The following is a 21,191-nucleotide window of genomic DNA, read 5'->3' as shown; positions in this document are numbered from 1 at the left end:
AGGACTTTGTGCCTTTGGGGACAATGCTCACCACTTCCTGCACCAGGCTGATGAGTTCAAGCAGGCGGCGCCGCAGCTTGGACACCTCCTCTTTCACTTTGGTCACATGCTGCTCATAGATCTCCACCAGGGGCTTGAAGGTGTGGCCTCCATGCTGCAACACAGGAGCGGTTTCACACAGCTGTACAGTAAACAGCAAACGCAGTAATATAGTACAATTAGATACATGATCATCTAATTAATTAAATGTATTTGTCCATTTCTATGGGAGATTTTTTCAACAATTATAGTTGTGTTTAGAATTTTAGAAAAGAAAGACGTCACACTGGAGGACATCAAACTGACCCACATTCGACACAGAGCTTGTCCTGGAGCAGAAACTGATGAATGTTTAATATGATAATACTTGGATTTCAGCATCTATTTGAATTATTTGATTTAAAGTAGAGAGTATACATAATTATATCTATGCCAACATTTAATGAGCCGTTTCGAACACAAGTGAGTCAGTGTTACAGTGACACTACAGGACGTGCGAGTGTTTTGTTCAAAATACAAAGAAATTAAACACAACTTCAAGTGGAATTTTGGAAGAAAATATTTAGAAAGTCATTTTAATTGAAACTGGACATCAAGTCAAGTGTCCTGCTCCACGCCCTCCCACAGCCGTGCCCTGCTCTTACCACGCCCTCCCACAGCCGTGCCCTGCTCTTACCACGCCCTCCCACAGCCGTGCCCTGCTCTTACCACGCCCTCCCACAGCCGTGCCCTGCTCTTACCACGCCCTCCCACAGCCGTGCCCTGCTCTTACCACGCCCTCCCACAGCTGTGCCCTGCTCTTACCACGCCCTCCCACAGCTGTGCCCTGCTCTTACCATGCCCTCCCACAGCGTGCCCTGTGCCCTGCTCTTACCATGCCCTCCCACAGCGTGCCCTGTGCCCTGCTCTTACCACGCCCTCCCACAGCCGTGCCCTGCTCTTACCACGCCCTCCCACAGCTGTGCCCTGCTCTTACCACGCCCTCCCACAGCTGTGCCCTGCTCTTACCATGCCCTCCCACAGCGTGCCCTGTGCCCTGCTCTTACCACGCCCTCCCACAGCATGCCCTGTGCCCTGCTCTTACCATGCCCTCCCACAGCTGTGCCCTGCTCTTACCACGCCCTCCCACAGCTGTGCCCTGCTCTTACCACGCCCTCCCACAGCTGTACCCTGCTCTTACCACGCCCTCCCACAGCTGTGCCCTGCTCTTACCACGCCCTCCCACAGCTGTGCCCTGCTCTTACCACGCCCTCCCACAGCTGTGCCCTGCTCTTACCACGCCCTCCCACAGCTGTGCCCTGCTCTTACCATGCCCTCCCACAGCCGTGCCCTGCTCTTACCATGCCCTCCCACAGCCGTGCCCTGCTCTTACCATGCCCTCCTACAGCTGTGCCCTGCTCTTACCACGCCCTCCCACAGCATGCCCTGTGCCCTGCTCTTACCATGCCCTCCCACAGCTGTGCCCTGTTCTTACCACGCCCTCCCACAGCTGTGCCCTGCTCTTACCACGCCCTCCCACAGCTGTGCCCTGCTCTTACCACGCCCTCCCACAGCTGTACCCTGCTCTTACCACGCCCTCCCACAGCTGTGCCCTGCTCTTACCACGCCCTCCCACAGCTGTGCCCTGCTCTTACCATGCCCTCCCACAGCCGTGCCCTGCTCTTACCATGCCCTCCCACAGCCGTGCCCTGCTCTTACCATGCCCTCCCACAGCTGTGCCCTGCTCTTACCATGCCCTCCTACAGCTGTGCCCTGCTCTTACCATGCCCTCCCACAGCCGTGCCCTGCTCTTACCATGCCCTCCCACAGCTGTGCCCTGCTCTTACCATGCCCTCCCACAGCTGTGCCCTGCTCTTACCACGCCCTCCCACAGCTGTACCCTGCTCTTACCACGCCCTCCCACAGCTGTACCCTGCTCTTACCACGCCCTCCCACAGCTGTGCCCTGCTCTTACCACGCCCTCCCACAGCTGTGCCCTGCTCTTACCACGCCCTCCCACAGCTGTGCCCTGCTCTTACCACGCCCTCCCACAGCTGTGCCCTGCTCTTACCATGCCCTCCCACAGCCGTGCCCTGCTCTTACCATGCCCTCCCACAGCTGTGCCCTGCTCTTACCATGCCCTCCTACAGCTGTGCCCTGCTCTTACCATGCCCTCCCACAGCCGTGCCCTGCTCTTACCATGCCCTCCCACAGCTGTGCCCTGCTCTTACCATGCCCTCCTACAGCTGTGCCCTGCTCTTACCACGCCCTCCCACAGCTGTGCCCTGCTCTTACCATGCCGCCCCACAGCGCACACTGGTGACAGATGCATTTCTTGCAGGTCCAGCAGTACACGCTCAGCTTCTCGAGGTGGTTCTCACACCTGCAGGAGACACTTAGGTCAGACTTAGGGAGCACATGGAGATACAACATCAGAGTGGTCCAAATGCAAAAACAAAGTTTAAGGTAAGGATGGGACGAGTGTCTTAACAGTAACACATCATTCGGTACTGGTGTTTCCAGAGAGTTGGGTGTTAGGTTTCGATTCTCTCGTGACCCTCCATGTGCTCTGTGTTGACAATTTGGTGCTTTAGGAAAGGCTTTGCAGGCAGAGGAAGGAGGTTTCCTCAGATGTCGTGTAATGCGCATGCTCTTGGCAGTGCATCACTTTGCATCCTCGATACGGCTTGGTCCGTATTGGACTTTAAGCTAGAGTAAACAGGAATCTACTTCCGGATTTTCCTCAGCTTTTTCTGCATTCATTTCACTTCTCCACAAAGCCACGTTTGAAAGCGAGCGTGTCAATAAAGAGGAAACAGCTGGTGCTAACGTATATCGATAATGCTAGCATTGTTTTGCTGAGCATCTGGGCTCAGCATATAAGTTAGCATCAGTGGAAATACAGTGTTTTATCACAAGATCAAGTCAGTGTAGGGTGGTACTCACTTGTCTCGGTCGTTGTCCTCGTGCTTGGACAGGCTGCATAGCTGTAAAGTGTCCAATTGTTGGGTCACCTCTTCAGCCCAGCGACAGTTTACCAGCTCCCTCAGCTGCAGAGGAGCCCTGCAGAGCACATCCACAGAAAGTCATTCCCTGTAGACTGATCCCAAACTAAACCTTAAAGAGCATATGTCATCATAAGTGATATTTCATTACCGTCAGAATGGACTTGGGGACAGCGTTCTCTAACCCTGACCCTGGCTGACCCTGACCCTAGCGACTTTTCTTCAGGGATGTGCCAAAGCATAAAATGGATGTGATGTTTTGACGTGAGGTGTTATAGTGCGTGTTCTTGAGCGTATTATGGTATTTTGGCACAGTAAGGACGCTTGTTTGATCAGCGAAGGTGTTTTTTGACACAGTTGTGCCCCATGTCCGCTCATTTAGGTCGAGCTATTTCAACTTTCTCCCGTTTGTTTTCTTTTGTCCATGGAAAGACCACAGTCGGGGTCCTCAGCGCTGCTCGGCATTGGTGTAGTAGCGTCAGGACTTCAGGAAACACTAAAGGCTGAAAAAGCTCTCATCACTATTTAGCCATGTCTTTTGAATAAAACAAGTTGTATTCCTTTCATCTGCTCTTATTTTAGTGGTTATAGAAGCAATTAACATTATCAATGAATGAATACCAGTGAGTACATAGTGTCATCACCGAAGAGGGAAAGCGCGGGCAAAGATATTAATTTACTCGGGTGAAGTATTCCTTTATATAAATATCTGGGTATGACACATGTAGAGGAACGTGTAAATGTAAATGACCGTCTGCTCCTTGTTACAGTGAAGTGTCACTGTGGAGCTGTAGTATTTAGGCGTTTCAGATCAATGATGTTCACTTCATAATGAAGGTGCTGCTTACCACAGACTCCCACTGACTAGGGTGGTGTTCAAAAATATCGATACAGCAATATATTGTCACAAACTCCATATCGATACTGTTTTGTTTTTTGGAGAAAAAAAAATATTACCGTATAAGACTATTGTGGCCCGTAAGCTTTAAACGAGGTGGAATAATACTTTTGATCTGCCGTTTGTGCTGCTCCTCTGGGACGAGGTGAGGAGGAGCTGTGGACCTGATCAGAAGCTGATCTGTGCAGAAGATGCTGTTGCAGCTGTTCAGACCATGAAACATGCAATACTTTACTAGAATGTGTTCCATATATTTCTATTTGGATCAGTTGGATGTATGAAGTTATTAGAGCAGAATGGATTTATAAATAAGTGCTTTGTGGATAAACATGAAGTTTCATACATTTTCTTATCCAGAGTAAAAACATGACCCATTTGGTACATTTTTAAGACCCCTTTTTCAAAAATGTATTGGGATATGTATCGTAATGAGGGAATTGTATCGGAATAAACATGTATCGGGAAACGTATCTGTGTCGCGAGGTTCTTGGCAATACCCAGCCCTAGTCCTGACAGGGTCTTACCTGCAGTGAGGGCACTGTGCTCTCTGCTCGGTCAGCCAGCGCTGTGGACACACAAGGAAACATTACAACTCTGAGCTGTCTGCAATCTTTGCCACAAGAACACATTTGAAGCATGAAATACAGATACAGAAAGTAAATCACAATAAACAATAATATTGAAACTTCCTTATGCCACAATAAGCATAAAGAACAATCTCCTCACTACAAAGAAAATGTATCCACTATAAACACACAATAACGTTACTCACAATTCTCAATATGTATTTGGGTACATGTATAACACTTCCTACTGCAGTAGTGGTAGTCGTTCACTCCTAACTTGTAGGAGTCTTTAGCGTGGCTGTGAGTCGGGCTGGTGCAGACCCCTGAGGTTGAGTCCACCAGAACAAATAGAATTTACAATTATCGGTCTATTACGTTCATACATTACGAACCACCTGCAGAGTTGTGTTTGAATACGGCTCGAGACAGTTTGCTGCAATGTCCTGCCCCAGTCTCATCTCTATTTCATGCTCTACTGTCCTGTCTGATGAAGCCTACGGCCAGCAACACTTGATTCTGGATCTTGTGGCATGAGACCTCGTTCGATCCCTAGTGGAGGCCCAGCCTGGTGACCAGTGAGGACGGTACACTAGATTGGTCATAGGTGGGTTTCCTTAGATAATGATATCACTCTGATATTGAGCAATTTGTTGCCCCAGTCTGTGTGTGTCATTCCCTGTTTGTCCTCAGCATTACATTGTCGTTTTGAATAGACTAAATAGAAATATGGTCACAGGTAAGACAAGAGTCCATTCTTTCGACAAACAAGCGCTAAATGTCCTCGACATAACACTTTTTCGTCATCATCACTGCAGTATTTTGGTCAAATACAATCTGTCAAATTGGGAAAACCATGTACATTTTCATGATGCCAACCTGGTTTTTAAAATCCTGCATGGGCTTGTCCCACCACTTTGTCATTTCTTTAGTCAAAGTATCAGACACACCAGATCTGCTCCTTAAATAATCTCGTCTCCCTGAAAAAAGTACTTGGTCAATCTGCTTTTTCAGTACAAGCAGTAGAGTTTGAACACAGTAGCATTGCACATATACAATGCTATTATGTTACTTGAGAATCAAACATGTGACCATAGTTTAAATTTTTTTTCTCATCTTGCTCCGTGAGTCTGTGTCTAGTGTCAGGCTCATCCCATGTTATTGTTGTTATTTGTTGTCTATAGTTAATAGACCAACTTCGTGGGTTAATTAAATATGTAAATTAAAACTAAATTAAACTAATCATCGAGGCAATAAAATCGGCACCACCATCACCCAGGACCTCAAGTAAAAGCCCACCATCAGAGGATGTACTTCCTGCAGCAGCTGAGGAAAGCTAAGCTGACAGCGAAGATGATGGTGCAGTTTTACACGGCCATCATTGAGCCCATCCTCACCTCCTCCATCACCTCCTCCATCACCGTGTGGTACGCTGGAGCCACAGCCAGGGACAAACAGAGACTACAGCGCCCTCTGCTGAGAAGGTGATCGGCTGCAGACTTCCATCTCTGCAGGACCTGTACGTATCCAGGGCTCTGGGACGAACAGGTCGGATCACAGCCGACCCTTCTCACCCTGGACATGGACTATTTGAGCTACTCCCCTCAGGCAGGAGGCCACTCCCCTCAGACAGGAGGCCACCCCCCTCAGGCAGGAGGCCACCCCCCTCAGGCAGGAGGCCACCCCCCTCAGGCAGGAGGCCACCCCCCTCAGGCAGGAGGCCACCCCCCTCAGGCAGGAGGCCACCCCCCTCAGACAGGAGGCCACCCCCCTCAGACAGGAGGCCACTCCCCTCAGGCAGGAGGCCACCCCCCTCAGACAGGAGGCCACTCCCCTCAGACAGGAGGCCACCCCCCTCAGGCAGGAGGCCACTCCCCTCAGGCAGGAGGCTCGCCAAAATCCTCTATTATTCCACACGTCATATAACACGTCTGCTTAAGAAGCAGTAGGCCTACCTTTTTTAAACCACTCATGAACACTTCTTAAACACTGGCAATTAAACCATGATTTAATCACTCACTTTCTGCATTACATACATCTGTACAACTGTAAATTTCTGTACATATTAAGCCTATTTTTTATTTCTATTTTTTTTTTATCTGATAGCTTATTGTTATGACTTATTCATTGTTCATTGTTTTGTCTTGCATCGATCACCAAGACGAGTTCCTATGTTTATTGACTGTAGCAATAAACCTATTAAGATTCTGACAATCACCCCCCCACCCTCCGGTTCTTTTCAAGAGAACCATTAAACCTTGTGCGGAGGCACGCAACAGCCCCGCTGCGACACGTGCATTTGTTTATTAGGAGTGTCTACAGAGCCGCCGAAACTGCTAGGCTATTTTGTGCCGCGGCTCCTGAAACTGATGGGCTATTTGGCCGCGCCAGGTTAGACCGCGCCGGGTTAGGGTCAGGGTTAGGGTCAGGGTTAAAGGTTAAGGTTAAAGTTAAGGTTAGGGCTATCCATGAGGCTATATGGCCGTGCCGCGGCTCCTGAAACTGCTGGGCTATTTTACCATGCCGCGGCTCTGTAGCCACGGCCTTGTTTTTTAGCGCGACAGATCGCATCGCATCTCTCGTCTCGGCAGATTTCCGTCTCTTCTGAGCTCAAACACAGTCTTTCTCTCATAATTTTTGTACTGTACACTGAAGGAAATCGCTAAACAAACACAGGCATATCAACCACGCATGCACAGCCAGGGAAACGTGCTGCTATCCTGAGAACGAGGCTGCAGGTGTGCAGTAGCACGCAGGGAATGATTGACAAGTGGGAGAACTACTCGGCTGTCCACGCCACGAGGAAATGAGACTCAGATTGGTCGCCAAAATCCTCTATTATTCCTTTAACACGTCTGCTTAAGAAGCAGTAGGCCTACCTTTTTTAAACCACCAGATGGCGCAATAGAGGGCATTAACACAGTGTCAAACCTGGGAATGTGTAACTCACACCTTGACGCGCCATCTACCCATCACTATCATTGCCTTAGTTCTGCTTTAAATCAATAGCTGCAGCCCAGAACAATGTCTGTTTCATTGTCTTCTAACTTTATGTTGGTAAAATGACTGCGGTTGAGGTTTTGGCCATAAATACCCGGATGCAGCTGAAGCAGCAGAGTTTGGAGCAGTGTGGGCAGAGCCGGGCGTCTCTCAGCTTCTCCATGCAGATGAAGCAGCGGAAGACCTCTGCGATGCTCTGGAGGAACACCACACAACATGGTTACACTCACAACACGCATGAACCTCCTCACTGTCTGCAGACGCCGTACCACAGAGGGCCCACACGTCATCCAGACAGGACTAAAGGCCAGATTTCTATCATTTGTCTTCATCACAAATGCTACGTGATAGTATAATCTCATTTTAAATCTCCAGTAAATGCAGTAAATCTCATGTGAAATGTGTTTAAAGCACCTTGGACATCACTCATATGTGTCTAAGATAAGATAAGATAAGATATTCCTTTATTGTCCCACATGGGCAAATTTCATTGTTGCAACGCAGGTCTTTCCTTCCTGCTGCTGTCAGACTTTATAACAAACACTGTTAGTCCTGAACACTCGCAATACTGACCTAACCATGTGCAATTACTGTTGTGATTCATGTGCAATTACTGTGAAATTCATCTGCAATCCATGTGCCGTCGTGACACATATTCATGTGCAATTACTGTCGTGATCACATGCAATGGTATTTATTTATTTATTTGTCTATGGGAGTTTTTGTTATAGGAGATCTTCTACTGAGAGTGTTTTTCAGACTTCCTATAAGTGATCTGTTCTTTTCTTCTGTATCTACCTCTGTATCTACCTGCGTTGCACCAATGAAATTTCCCCATGTGGGACAATAAAGGATTATCTTATCTTATCTTAGATACAGAGGTAGATACAGAAGAAAAGAACAGATCACTTATAGGAAGTTTGAAAAACACTCTGAGGCTTTTACTGTGACTAAACCACTTTTGCCCTATTTTGTGATATTCTGAGGTTAATCCCAGTTTCTTTATTGAAGTCACATCATCAAACATCAAACTTTTGCCTTCATTATAGAATTTAGAATGTTTATGTTAAGAAATTCTTTGAGGCTCTATGAATAAAGAGGAGATCGGGGCCTTACCTCCACACTTTGTTCATCCATCTGTGCCACTCTGGAGAGTTCCCAGCACAGAGACGAGACGAGCTGCTGATCTCAGGGCTCTGAAAAACAAACAATATGAGATCTGAGGACCACTGTAAACCCCTGTCCCACCGCCAGCATGTCCCAACCACCGCCAGCATGTCCCAACGCCAGCATGTCCCAACCACCGCCAGCATGTCCCAACCACCGCCAGCATGTCCCAACCACCTCCAGCATGTCCCAACCACCTCCAGCATGTCCCAACCACCGCCAGCATGTCCCAACCACCGCCAGCATGTCCCAACCACCGCCAGCATGTCCCAACCACCGCCAGCATGTCCCAACCACCTCCAGCATGTCCCAACCACCTCCAGCATGTCCCAACCACCTCCAGCATGTCCCAACCACCTCCAGCATGTCCCAACCACCTCCAGCATGTCCCAACCACCTCCAGCATGTCCCAACCACCGCCAGCATGTCCCAACCACCTCCAGCATGTCCCAACCACCTCCAGCATGTCCCAACCACCGCCAGCTGTAGAAAAGAGTTGAGGAATATGGTGGGACTCAGAGTGAGAGATAATAATAACTGCAATAAGGATAATGAGTACTGCATTTACTCACTCACTCACTCACTCACTCACTCATTTAATCACTCAAATATGAAATATGAAAAGATATCTAAGCCAAATGATTATTTACTTCAAATATTTTTGAAGAAATGACTTAAGTATTGAAAGTACTTTTTGTCGTGAACGATGATGTTGCGAAGCAGGAATAAGACAATAAGACAAGGCAAGTTTATTCGTAGAGCAAAATCCGTACACAAGGCAACGGTGCTTCAAACAACCGGAACAACTGCATGAAAATGACAAAGATAAGGAAATAAAAGAGAAGAGCGCAAAATTAAATCATTTTAGTCATACACGCAGCTAAACAAAATAGTTTTTAGCTTAGATTTGAACATTGTCAGAGTAGAAGCCGTTCTCACATCTTCAAGAAGACTGTTCCAGATTTCAGCTGCATAAAACTGAAACGCAGATTCCCCATGTTTAGTCCTGACTCTGGCACCAGCAGGAGGCCGGTCCCTGAGGTCCCCAGAGTCCGAGATGGTTCATATGGCACTAACATGTCCGAGATGTACTTTGGTGCTAGGCCATGGAGAGACTTGTACACAAGCAGAGCTGCTTTAAAGTCTCTTCTCCAAGCCACAGGGGGCAGTGCAGAGACCTGAGAACAGGACTAATGTGATGGTACTTCCTGGTTCTAGTCAGGAGCTGAGCAGCAGCGTTCTGGATGTACTGCAGCTGTTTTACAACTCGTTTGGAGAGGCCAGTGAGAAGGCCGTTACAGTCTAATCTACTGGAGACAAACACATGGATAAGTCTCTCCAAATCTGGTTTGGACACTATATTTTGGATTTTGGCAATGTTTTTTGGATGGTAAAAACCTGCTGATGTTATCGATTTGACGTGGCTGCTAAAATTCAATTTTCAATTAAAGTTCAACTCAGTCACTGCAGAGTGAATCCACTGGTCCATATTCACCTGCGACAGTGAAACATAGATCTGAATCGTCTGCATAATTGTGATAGGTCAGTTGATAAGCAGCGAAAATGTGTCCTAACGACAGCATGTAGAGATTGAACAGAAGGGGTCCCAGGACTGATCCTTGGGGAACCCCACAGGTCAGGGGCTTGTGGTCTGAGACACAGTTGCCAATTTCAACAACGTTTTCCAGATAGGACCTTAAAGGCGTAATGGACGATTTTTCGCCGATTTGAGAAGGCATGCGCACTCCCCCCGTGCCGACCTACACAACACCCTCGTGGCTAGACGTGCGTTTGTTTATTAGCACAACGGATCACATCGCATCTCTCGTCTCCCGTAGATTTCCGTCTCTTCTGAGCTCGAACTGTCTTTCTCTGTCTTAATTTTGTTCTGTACACTGAGGGAACTATATTATGATAGATCCATGCGCTTTGACACAGGTAAACGTGCTGCTCTCCTGAGGACGAGCCGACGAGCCTGCAGGTGAGCAGTAGGTGAGTTCTATGCACTCACAGAACTCACCTACACATACGTGGCAGGACTAATAGGCAGTCCACGCCACGAGGAAATGAGACTCAGATTTGGGCCAAAAAATTGTCCATTCAACCTTTAACCAATTTAGGGCAGTGCCAGTGATGCCCACCCAGTCCTCTAGTCTCTGTAAGAGGATCCCTTTATCAACAGTGTCAAAAGCAGCACTCAGATCTAAAAGAATTACGACTGAGGCAGATGTCATTTGTCACCTTGACAACAGCAGTCTCAGTGATGTGATGAGGTCTAAAACTTGACTGAAAAACATGAGTTGAGTTGAACCTTTCCGAGGCATTTGCCCCAAAATGGCAGATTAGAGATGGGCCGGTAATACTGCTGCATCAAGACAATTCAAAGTCTCTTAAAACTGATTAAAGCCAAAGCACAACAAAATGACTAATGAACAGAGCAGCATCTGCACAGTCTGGAGTGAGCATCGTGAGGCTTTACACGGGACAAAACACACAGCAAACTCCATTTAAAAAATAATAAATATATAGTAGAACATATTATAGTATTATACTGATGTTTCAAATGCAGTGGAATAAAAATAATAAGTACTTAACTCACATTTTAAATGTAGTGGCAAGTGGCATCAATGGAAAAGTGGGCCAGTCTCTAAATAAGTGGGACAGAGGCCTAAATGGCTGTGCAGGACTAAAAGTGGGACAGTCAGAAAGTAACTCTAACCAGCCCCTCGTGTTTGCCTCCTCCAGCTGTGGTAAGATCCGCATGGTCCAACTCCAAACTAGGGTTACAATAAATCAAATATGTTGCTATTTAAGCAGCATTTATTAAAGTGAGATTCCTGGTGGCGCATGTCTCCGTGGAGATAGAAAGTTACATCTACACTTTGGGACATTCTGGAGACCAATAGGTTTTCAGCCTTCTTAGAAATGTTCAATGGTCCAGACTCCAGAGTGCATGTTTTTTTCAAGGTTTGGCAGAAATCTCAATCAGGCGCCTTGTAAATAACATATTGTATCTTGGAAACGTTTGTAACATTGTTATTAGAGTCTAATTTGAATCAGGGTGTTACTGACAGCAGTTTCCAGGAGGCCTTGGTAAATGACTGCCACATTTTTATTAAAACATTTACTATGTAATGAGGTTTATTGGATATTTCTGACAGATCATGCGTTTATCAGCAGTGGTTTTAGTGTAGTCTCAGCTCTGAGAAATCCAGCCACAGTTTAATGTCTCATCAGGCGCCATAAAACACTATTATTATATTACTTGAATGATAAGAAATGCATTTTATGAAAAGAAAATGTTAAGCCACTGATTTGACATTAGAGAACTTTAGCAGACATTTAAATGCTTGAGCTCATGATGCACTGGGAGGTTATTGACAGTGATTCGAAAAAGATTCTAAACTCACATCTAAGATATTATATTTTACAAAAGGAAGAAATTGCATTCCGCAGTTCATTAGGAACATGACCTTTTCTGTCCGAATAGACCTTTTAAAAATATTTGAACAAAGGATTCCAAATTCCAGAATGGAGGAAAAGTTAAGAGGTGCATGATGTGATTTCAACAAAGAAACTGGGATAAACTCAGAATATCACAAAATATGAAAACTTGGTGTGGTTTAGTCATAGTAAACATGTAAGTGACGTCAGAGCTGCTTTAAACACATTTAACATGGGATTTACTGCACATACAGGAGATGTTACAGCACATTATGCCGCACTTAGCATTTTAGGTTTTACTGGACAAATACTCACAGAAATGTTGATCCCACGATAGTTTTTCATTTTATCTACAGATATATTACACACTTTACCACATATATTATTCGATTTGTGAAGCTTCCTGAGAATAGAACATTTTTTTGTAATAGTAAAGCAGACAAACTAGAATTTCTCCTCAAAATTCAAACATGTATCTTGTCTTTTGCCATGAAAACTATCATCATGTAGATCTGAGCAGTCACTCATTCAACGTGTTTTCTTCATTTTGCCTCCTGTCGCCTCCATTCTGACATTTTGAGAAATGTATTGGTCCAAAAAGGGGCCATTGACCACCCTAATCCAGAACCACACCGTCCCACCCTCCAGCGGCACCGACCCCGTCCCAGCGGCACAGACCCCCGCGCCGCAGCCTGGTCCTGGTCCCTGTGTGCGGGCCTCGTCGGTACCTACTTGCGACCGCCGACTGTGCCACGCTGGTGCCGGGGCCTCTGCGGGGTTCTGCGGGGTTCTGGGGCCCGTGGGGCTTCTACCGATCCGGTCCCACAACAGTTTGCACGGAGCAGGAGATGATTTGTTCAGTCCAGGCTCCAGGGCGACGCACGGATCATGGCACTGATGCAGTCCGCTGTAAACACACACGGGACGGGTCCGTCTGCGAGCAGAGTGGCGCCCTCTTGTGTCCAGGAGGAGAAGGGACATGACACCGTTCTTTAAGGTTTTGTTTGTCTCTTTTAAGCTCAGGGATTTTTTTTGAAGGCGCCTTTTTCTACATATTGTTGTTATGAAGGGAAAAAAGTCACCTTCAGTTAAATGTAATTTGTGAAGTGCAAAAAGAAGCGTAGTAGTAAGTGTAGTGGCATACAGTCAGAGAGAGATCATCACCATAGTAACAGTAAGCGATAACCGGTACTCTAATTCTCACGTTCAATCATAACAAATACAGTTACACTTACACTTTAGGTAATACATTCCTCTTCTATAGTAATGTTGGCCTCGTGGAGTAACAGAATAACGTCCATGTGGTCAATTACACAGACGTAGTTTAATTCTGAAGCGTTCGCGTTCCAGTTCACACTCCTGATCGGCTGGTGGCGGTAATGCGTCTTTAAGTTCCCACACATGAAGAAGAGGAAGGTCCTTCCGGCCAGGCCACTGGGACGCGCAGGCGCACAACAAAGTAAACAGATTTTGCACGAAGCGAGCGCCGTGTTGTGTCCACAGAGTGGCCCCTGGAGCAGGAGCATGGACGGAGGCCCCTATGTGGAGCCCGGGAGCCACGGCAGAACATGCTGATTACGCTGTCCTACGTGTACCTGTGGCTGCGCTTCCAGCGGGGCTACGCGGTGCTCCTCCGGGACACGCTGCGCCGGCTCCAGTGTACACCGGGACACGGACCCGGACATGGCCGCTTGTCCTTCAGCTTCTGTCGGTGCTCCAGCAACACCAACTCCGCGCCCCGTCACACCACCGCTCCGCACTGGCATCTGAAGCCCCGGGACGGGGAGCCTCACGGGGAACCGGGTGTGTTCCTCCAGCTCCGGGACGCGGTGGTGTACGTGACCGAGCCGCAGGTGCGACACGGGGCTCCGCAGGTCATTGGACTGAGCGCGTTTACATACATACATACATACATACATACATACATACATACATAGGACATACATACATACATACATACATAGGACATACATACACACATACATAGGACATACATACACACATACATACATAGGATATACATACATACATACATACGACATACATACATACATAGATACATAGGACATACATACATACATACATACATACATACATAGGACATACATACATACATACATACATAGGACATACATACATACATACATAGGACATACATACACACATACATAGGACATACATACACACATACATAGGACATACATACATACATAGGATATACATACATACATAGGACATTCATACATACACACATACATAGGACATTCATACATACACACATACATAGGACATTCATACATACATAGGACATATATACGACATACATAGGACATACATAGGACATACATAGGACATACATAGGACATACATAGGACATACATAGGACATACATACGACATACATACGACATACATACATACATACATACGACATACATACATAGGACATAAAGGTCCTGAACAGCGCAGAAGGGACGGCGCAGATGTTAGAATGTCACAAAAACAGACCCAGAGTTGTTTGTTTCTTTCAGAGTCCAGTTTCTATCTCAAAAGTTCAACACACTTTGTTCCACCTTCTGATGTCATTGAGTGGTAGTTTTTAGTTATTAGCAGTTATTTTGACCACAATTGAACTGCTTTACTCTAAAAAAAAAGTCAGCAAGATACATTGTAATCAAATGAAATCGCAATTTGAATGGTTACAATAAAATTGCAAAAGTAGCATTATAAAGTGTAATTTCCTCCACAAACATCTCTTATTCTGCTGAAAACGGCCACGTCTGCAGTCAACATCTGTACAAACGTTCTGAAGTACATGAGACTCTTTCATGAGTTTAGCCTGAACAGAATCCTGTGGAAACAAATCTAATTGAAATCAAATCAATACTTGTAATCAGAAATACTTTGTGCAGTATACAATGCAGCTTTACCTTCAAAGTTTGAAGTCTGAAATGATCCAAATAATTCTAGTGAAGGTGCATGTAGTTTAAATTACAGCGAAGCTATTTCTGTATTACCACTTAATGACATCACAAAGTGGAATAGAGTGTTTAGGGTGAGAGAAAAACACAGCCTAAATATTCAGGATTTGTGTGTTAAATGTGTTTGAATGAAACAAAACACAACTGCTGGTATGTTTTTAATGGAGGGACATTAATACAACATAGATCAAGATTTTCATTTACACAGAATTGACTTCTTTGAACTAATGCTGTTATTTTGAAGTAACAGTTCTCTACATTTGGCACCTTTGTCGTCTCTCACCGTTTGGAAGTCATGTCTTGTGTAGTGGGTGTACGACACAGTGAGCGCAATGTGGGACACAGTGAGCGCAATGTGGGACACAGTGAGCGCAATGTGGGACACAGCGAGCGCAGCATGGGACACAGCGATTGCAGTGCAGTGTGGGACACAGCAGGCGCAGTGCAGTGTGGGACACAGCGATAGCAGTGTGCGACACAGCGAGCGCAGCGTGGGACACAGCGAGCGCGGCGTGGGACACAGCGATAGCAGTGCAGTGTGGGACACAGCGGGTGCAGTGCAGTGTGGGACACAGCGGGTGCAGTGCAGTGTGGGACACAGCGGGCGCAGTGCAGTGTGGGACACAGCAGGCGCAGTGCAGTGTGGGACACAGCGGGTGCAGTGTGGGACACAGAGGGCGCAGTGTGGGACACAGAGGGCGCAGTGTGGGACACAGCGGGTGCAGTGCAGTGTGGGACACAGCGGGCGCAGTGTGCCACACAGCGGGCGCGCAGTGTGCCACACAGCGAGGGACACGGCGGGCTCTGGGACACAGCGGGCACAGTGTCGGGCGCAGTGTCGGGCGCAGTGTCGGGTGCAGTGTGGGACACAGCGGGCGCAGTGTGGGACACAGCGGGCGCAGTGTGGGACACAGCGGGTGCAGTGTGGGACACAGCGGGCGCAGTGTGGGACACAGCGGGTGCAGTGTCGGGTGCAGTGTGGGACACAGCGGGCGCAGTGTGGGACACAGCGGGTGCAGTGTCGGGCGCAGTGTCGGGTGCAGTGTGGGACACAGCGGGCCCAGTGTGCGACCGGAATTGGCACCACGGCAACAGCAACTGCACATGTGCAACGCCACTGACCACTGTTCTACCGGCCAAGCACTAAATCACACTTTTTAATAACTAGTTATAGTGGCTCCAAAAGAGTTGTGTGCATTTAGGACATAGTTATTGTAGGCCCCTGACAATGCTGCGTGCATGTACCGTATGACTGGATCAGGGCCCCTGACACTGCTGTGTGTATGACATAGTGGGCCCCTGACAGTGCTGTGCGTGTATGATATAGTGGGCCCCTGACAGTGCTGTGTGTGCGGTGTGTTTAAAGCGGGCCCCTGACTGTTGTCTGTGTCCCCAGGCCTGCTGTGACCTGAGCCGCTGGACCCCGCTGCGCTCCTCCTCGACTTGCAGACCTCAAACAGACCTCATCTCCTTCATCATCGAGGCCACTGGAGCCTCCTTCGGCCCCGCAAAGCCCAACAACAAGGTGAGTTCCGGGGCACGGGGGCCCGGAGGCAAGCTCGGCTTCCCAGAGAGTTTGTAGAGGCAATAGGGCAATATGGCAAAAAAGTCGCTCGCGGCGCAGGAGTCACTCGCGGCGCAGGAGTCACTCGCGGCGCAGGAGTCACTCGCGGCGCAGGAGTCACTCGCGGCGCAGGAGTCACTCGCGGCGCAGGAGTCACTCGCGGTGCAGGAGTCATCAGAGAAGCATCGGAAACTCTGCAGTAGCAAATGATGAGCACATGGGGGTGCTGTAGCCCACTGTGTTCCAATCATGGAAGTCTGGCCTTTTCATCCTGGTTTTGAAGCTTTCCATTTCAAATCAAATCAAATCAAATCAATTTATTTTTGTAAGGCCCAAAATCACAACAACAGTTGCCTCTGAGGGCCACAGGGAGAAATGAATCAACAATGTCTGTGGTGGCGATGAAGTCAGACAATGTCTGTGGTGGCGAGGGACGATGTCCCAGGGTCCTCTGTCCTTAGACTCTCCTTCTCGGCCAGGAAAAACTACAAAAAAAACCTCTTTGGGAAAAAAAGCGTAGAAACCTGGAGGAGTTCCAGTGAAGGAGAGATCCGACTCTCACAGACGGACAGACGGACACAAGGAGACTGGAGCTGGACCCACTCTTCAGGCAGAAGAGGGACCGACTGAGTCGAGCTGGACCCACTCTTCAGGCAGAAGAGGGACCGTCTGAGTCGAGCTGGACCCACTCTTCAGGCAGAAGAGGGACCGTCGGAGGCGAGCTGGACCCACTCTTCAGGCAGATGAGGGACCGTCGGAAGCGAGCTGGAGCCACTCTTCAGGCAGATGAGGGACCGTCCACACAGGGCAGGGACCACTTCACCAGGAGAGGGGCATCTGGGTCCACAGGTCCTCAGGAGTGAGAGAAAGAAAAGAAGGCGGTGAACAGTTTGCAAGTGGAATCAAAAAATAAATATTGTTTGATAGCATAAGTAGTCAGAAGAAGAAGAGGATAGTGCTCAAGCTGTCATACTTCCCCCAGCATAGTTACTCCTAGGGCAGCGTAGCTGAAGCTGTGGGTTTATGTTTCTGTTCCTAACTAGTCTGACCATAAACGATTTCGAAGAGGAACGTTTTAAGCCTGGACTTAAATGAAGAGACTGTGTCAGCACATTTAACATGGGTCGGGAGCTGATTCCATAACACAGGAGCTTGGGAGCTAAACGCTCTACCTCCTACAGTACTTTTAGAGACTCTTGGCACCACCAGAAGGCCGGCATTCTGAGAGCGAAGAGCTCTGTTTGGATGATATGGTTCTATAGCATCTTTGAGGTAGGATGGGGCCATGTCATTTATGGCTTTGTAGGTCAAGAGTAGAATTTTGAATTTGATTCTAGACTCGACGGGGAGCCAGTGAAGAGACTTCAGCACTGGCGTAATGTGCTCTCTTCTTTTTGTTCCTGTTAGTAATCTTGCTGCTGCATTTTGAACCAGTTGAAAGCTTTTTATGGAGCTTTTAGGACACGCTGCAAGCAGGGAGTTACAGTAGTCTAATCTAGTCGTTACAAATGCATGGATAAGTTTTTCGGCATCACTTTTAGGCAGGATTCTTCTGATTTTGGCTATGTTGCGCAAATGGAAATAGGCTGTTTTACAAGCTTGATTTATATGAGCTTTAAATGAGAGCTCCTGGTCAAATAAGACTCCAAGGTTTCTTACAGTAGAACTGGAGGCTACACTGACATTGTCCAGTGTGACTATCTAATTTAATTTACCTTTTAAAGTTGTCCTGTAATTAGTATGTTTGGGCTGCTAGATCATCAATACACATCCATTTCATATTTTCCAAATTAAACCAGATTAAAATGGCTCTTCGTAAAAAGGTTTATGAACAAAAACACGACACAACACTAATTCTCATTAACAACAAAGACAAGACATGCATAATGTTCCACCGTGTGGCATTACACTTCTCTATCATTCATTCTTATTTAAAAAACAAAACATCTTGCAGTGAACACCCCACAAGAAAAGTTGCATGTCCATGGGTTTCAGATTTATGAGAAATTAGCCATAACACCATTGCCATAACAATGAACCATTTAAAACTAAATATAATATTCTTTGAAAGAGGAAACATCCTTAAACAGAACAAGAATCTGAAACCCATGAATCTGACTCAGAAAAAGCTTTGAGCCAAAAAATAAATAGTGTGTTTCCGGTAACATTGAAAAAAAAATCCAGGTAGGTCTTCTTTCCTCAGAAGTGAGCGCATCACATTGAAGTTATTGGTGCAGATATTGAATAAAATAGTTCTCTACATCTAAACTAGTCCAACCACAGGAAAAGGGCCATTAGCAGACGACTTTTGAGTCATTACCGCTCTGTTGCTGCGTCGTCGTCGAAACATTTCTTACAGACTTCTACGTTCACTATTTTTCTTATTGTCACTTGATGTGAGCACTTTTCAACAGTCACTCCAAATAACTTCACAGCTGAAACACCGGGCGTACCTGTCGCCATGGCAGCCAGTCTGCACGCTGCCCAAATGGAGCATCTGCGCAGGTTGCATCTACAAACATGAATGCGCCCGTAGGTAAAACGAAACGAAAATCAAAAGTGCAGCGATTTTCATATCTTACGATCCCCACAGATGATTTTTCCCCGCAGCTTTTGGATTCGCTCTCACAATTTAACATTTTCGAAACGTACGGCCGGTAAATATGCGATCAAATGTTTACGGTCAGGTTTTCTTTATTTTGAAATCCAGATCGGTCGGGTTACAGGAAACACACAATTTTTTTCTTCTTGGCCTTATTGAAAATTGTTAGTGAACAAAATTCATAAACTAGGAATGTGCTTCAGTGATTAAACATGGCTATCAATAGTCAAATATAAAATAAGATTAGATCATAGGCATGCATGAAATAAGATGTGATTGAGGCGCTGACTCCTTTCCTCTGCTGGGCCTTTACTGCCTCAGGGTCGGCCGTGGCCCCGCCCGCTCATTAAAAACACTGTCCTCAGTATGTCACAGTGTCCGTGTGCAGGTGCTGGGGTGGTCCGAGCTGTGTGTCCCTCTGGCCCACCGCCCTCTGACCCCGGGCCAGCCGTACCAAGCCCTGGCCCAGGCCTCTGTGGAGGACTTCAGCCGCCTGGGTGTGGCCTTCATCGAGGACCGCCTCCAGCTGGACGACCACCTCTGGCCCTCCAAGATCGTCCGTATGTAACGCACTGTTTACACTTTTCTTTATACTTTTAGTTCGTCCTAGAAGTTTGGGTTTGAGTTTCTCTTTCTATATTTCAAATAAACCATACTTTTCGGGCTATACCGCACTCCTGAATAAAAATCACACAAAATTACAAAGAAAATAGAACTTGTCGATACACGGCCCGCACCTGACAATAAACTTCAGGTGCCCACATTGTAACATGAGATATTTACCTTGCGGTGCACTCGAGGTCCTTTGTACTGCATTACTAATCAGACTAATTTCTAAGTGAATAGGAGTTGGATTGTAATAAAACACACAGCATTTTGAAACTTAAACAGAAAACGCATTACAGCTGTCCCTACTGTCTCCTCTGTCCCTACTGTCTCCTCTGTCCCTACTGTCCCTACTGTCTCCTCTGTCCCTACTGTCTCCTCTGTCCCCTCTGTCCCTACTGTCTCCTCTGTCCCTACTGTCTCCTCTGTCCCTACTGTCTCCTCTGTCCTTACTGTCTCCTCTGTCCCCTCTGTCCCTACTGTCTCCTCTGTCCCTACTGTCTCCTCTGTCCCCTCTGTCCCTACTGTCTCCTCTGTCCCTACTGTCTCCTCTGTCTCCTCTGTCCCTACTGTCTACTGTCTCCTCTGTCCCTACTGTCCCTTCTGTCTACTGTCTCCTCTGTCCCTACTGTCTCCTCTGTCCCTACTGTCTCCTCTGTCCCTTCTGTCTACTGTCTCCTCTGTCCCTACTGTCCCTACTGTCTCCTCTGTCCCTACTGTCTACTGTCTCCTCTGTCCCTACTGTCTCCTCTGTCCCTACTGTCTACTGTCTCCTCTGTCCCTACTGTCTCCTCTGCCCCTACTGTCTCCTCTGCCCCTACTGTCTCCTCTGTCCCTACTGTCTACTGTCTCCTCTGTCCCTACTGTCCCTTCTGTCCCTACTGTCTACTGTCTCCTCTGTCCCTACTGTCCCTTCTGTCCCTACTGTCTCCTCTGTCCCTACTGTCTCCTCTGTCCCTACTGTCTCCTCTGTCCCTACTGTCTACTGTCTCCTCTGTCCCTACTGTCTCCTCTGTCCCTACTGTCTCCTCTGTCCCTACTGTCCCCTCTGTCCCTACTGTCTACTGTCTCCTCTGTCCCTACTGTCTACTGTCTCCTCTGTCCCTACTGTCCCTTCTGTCCCTTCTGTCTACTGTCTCCTCTGTCCCTACTGTCTCCTCTGTCCCTACTGTCTCCTCTGCCCCTACTGTCTCCTCTGTCCCTACTGTCTACTGTCTCCTCTGTCCCTACTGTCCCTACTGTCTCCTCTGTCCCTACTGTCCCTTCTGTCCCTACTGTCCCTACTGTCTACTGTCTCCTCTGTCCCTACTGTCTCCTCTGTCCCTACTGTCTCCTCTGTCCCTA

General features: G+C 47.4%; 2 protein-coding genes across 3 annotated transcripts in view; one reads left to right on the top strand and one right to left on the bottom strand.

Annotated features, from left to right (window-relative positions):
* trim37 (tripartite motif containing 37) overlaps positions 1 to 13,026 on the bottom strand; it is a 28,433-nt gene extending 15,407 nt beyond the window's left edge. The window contains exons 1-7 of the mRNA XM_072446989.1: positions 12,774 to 13,026; positions 8,601 to 8,680; positions 7,579 to 7,680; positions 4,446 to 4,486; positions 2,965 to 3,081; positions 2,314 to 2,401; positions 32 to 154 (exon numbers count right to left, since the gene is read on the bottom strand). Coding sequence (XP_072303090.1) covers positions 32 to 154; positions 2,314 to 2,401; positions 2,965 to 3,081; positions 4,446 to 4,486; positions 7,579 to 7,680; positions 8,601 to 8,621 — 492 coding nt within the window. The 5' untranslated portion in view covers positions 8,622 to 8,680; positions 12,774 to 13,026. The remainder of the gene's footprint in view (positions 1 to 31; positions 155 to 2,313; positions 2,402 to 2,964; positions 3,082 to 4,445; positions 4,487 to 7,578; positions 7,681 to 8,600; positions 8,681 to 12,773) is intronic.
* Positions 13,027 to 13,545: 519 nt separating this feature from the next.
* Positions 13,546 to 21,191, top strand: part of hlcs (holocarboxylase synthetase (biotin-(proprionyl-CoA-carboxylase (ATP-hydrolysing)) ligase)) — a 30,517-nt gene continuing 22,871 nt past the window's right edge. Inside the window, exons 1-3 of one of the 2 annotated variants that reach the window (XM_072446986.1) lie at positions 13,546 to 13,948; positions 16,472 to 16,600; positions 19,630 to 19,801. In XM_072446986.1, coding sequence (XP_072303087.1) covers positions 13,664 to 13,948; positions 16,472 to 16,600; positions 19,630 to 19,801 — 586 coding nt within the window. In that variant the 5' untranslated portion in view covers positions 13,546 to 13,663. Of the gene's footprint in view, positions 13,970 to 16,471; positions 16,601 to 19,629; positions 19,802 to 21,191 lie in introns of both variants that reach the window. The other variant, XM_072446985.1, reaches the window with a different exon arrangement.

This window comes from Eucyclogobius newberryi, unplaced genomic scaffold (genome assembly GCF_026437365.1).
Source record: "Eucyclogobius newberryi isolate DKJ021-1_F unplaced genomic scaffold, fEucNew1.0.hap1 SCAF_15, whole genome shotgun sequence".
Classification (NCBI taxonomy): domain Eukaryota; kingdom Metazoa; phylum Chordata; class Actinopteri; order Gobiiformes; family Gobiidae; genus Eucyclogobius; species Eucyclogobius newberryi.
Note: the sequence above shows the minus strand (reverse complement) of the source record. Positions and strands in the feature narration are given on the sequence as shown.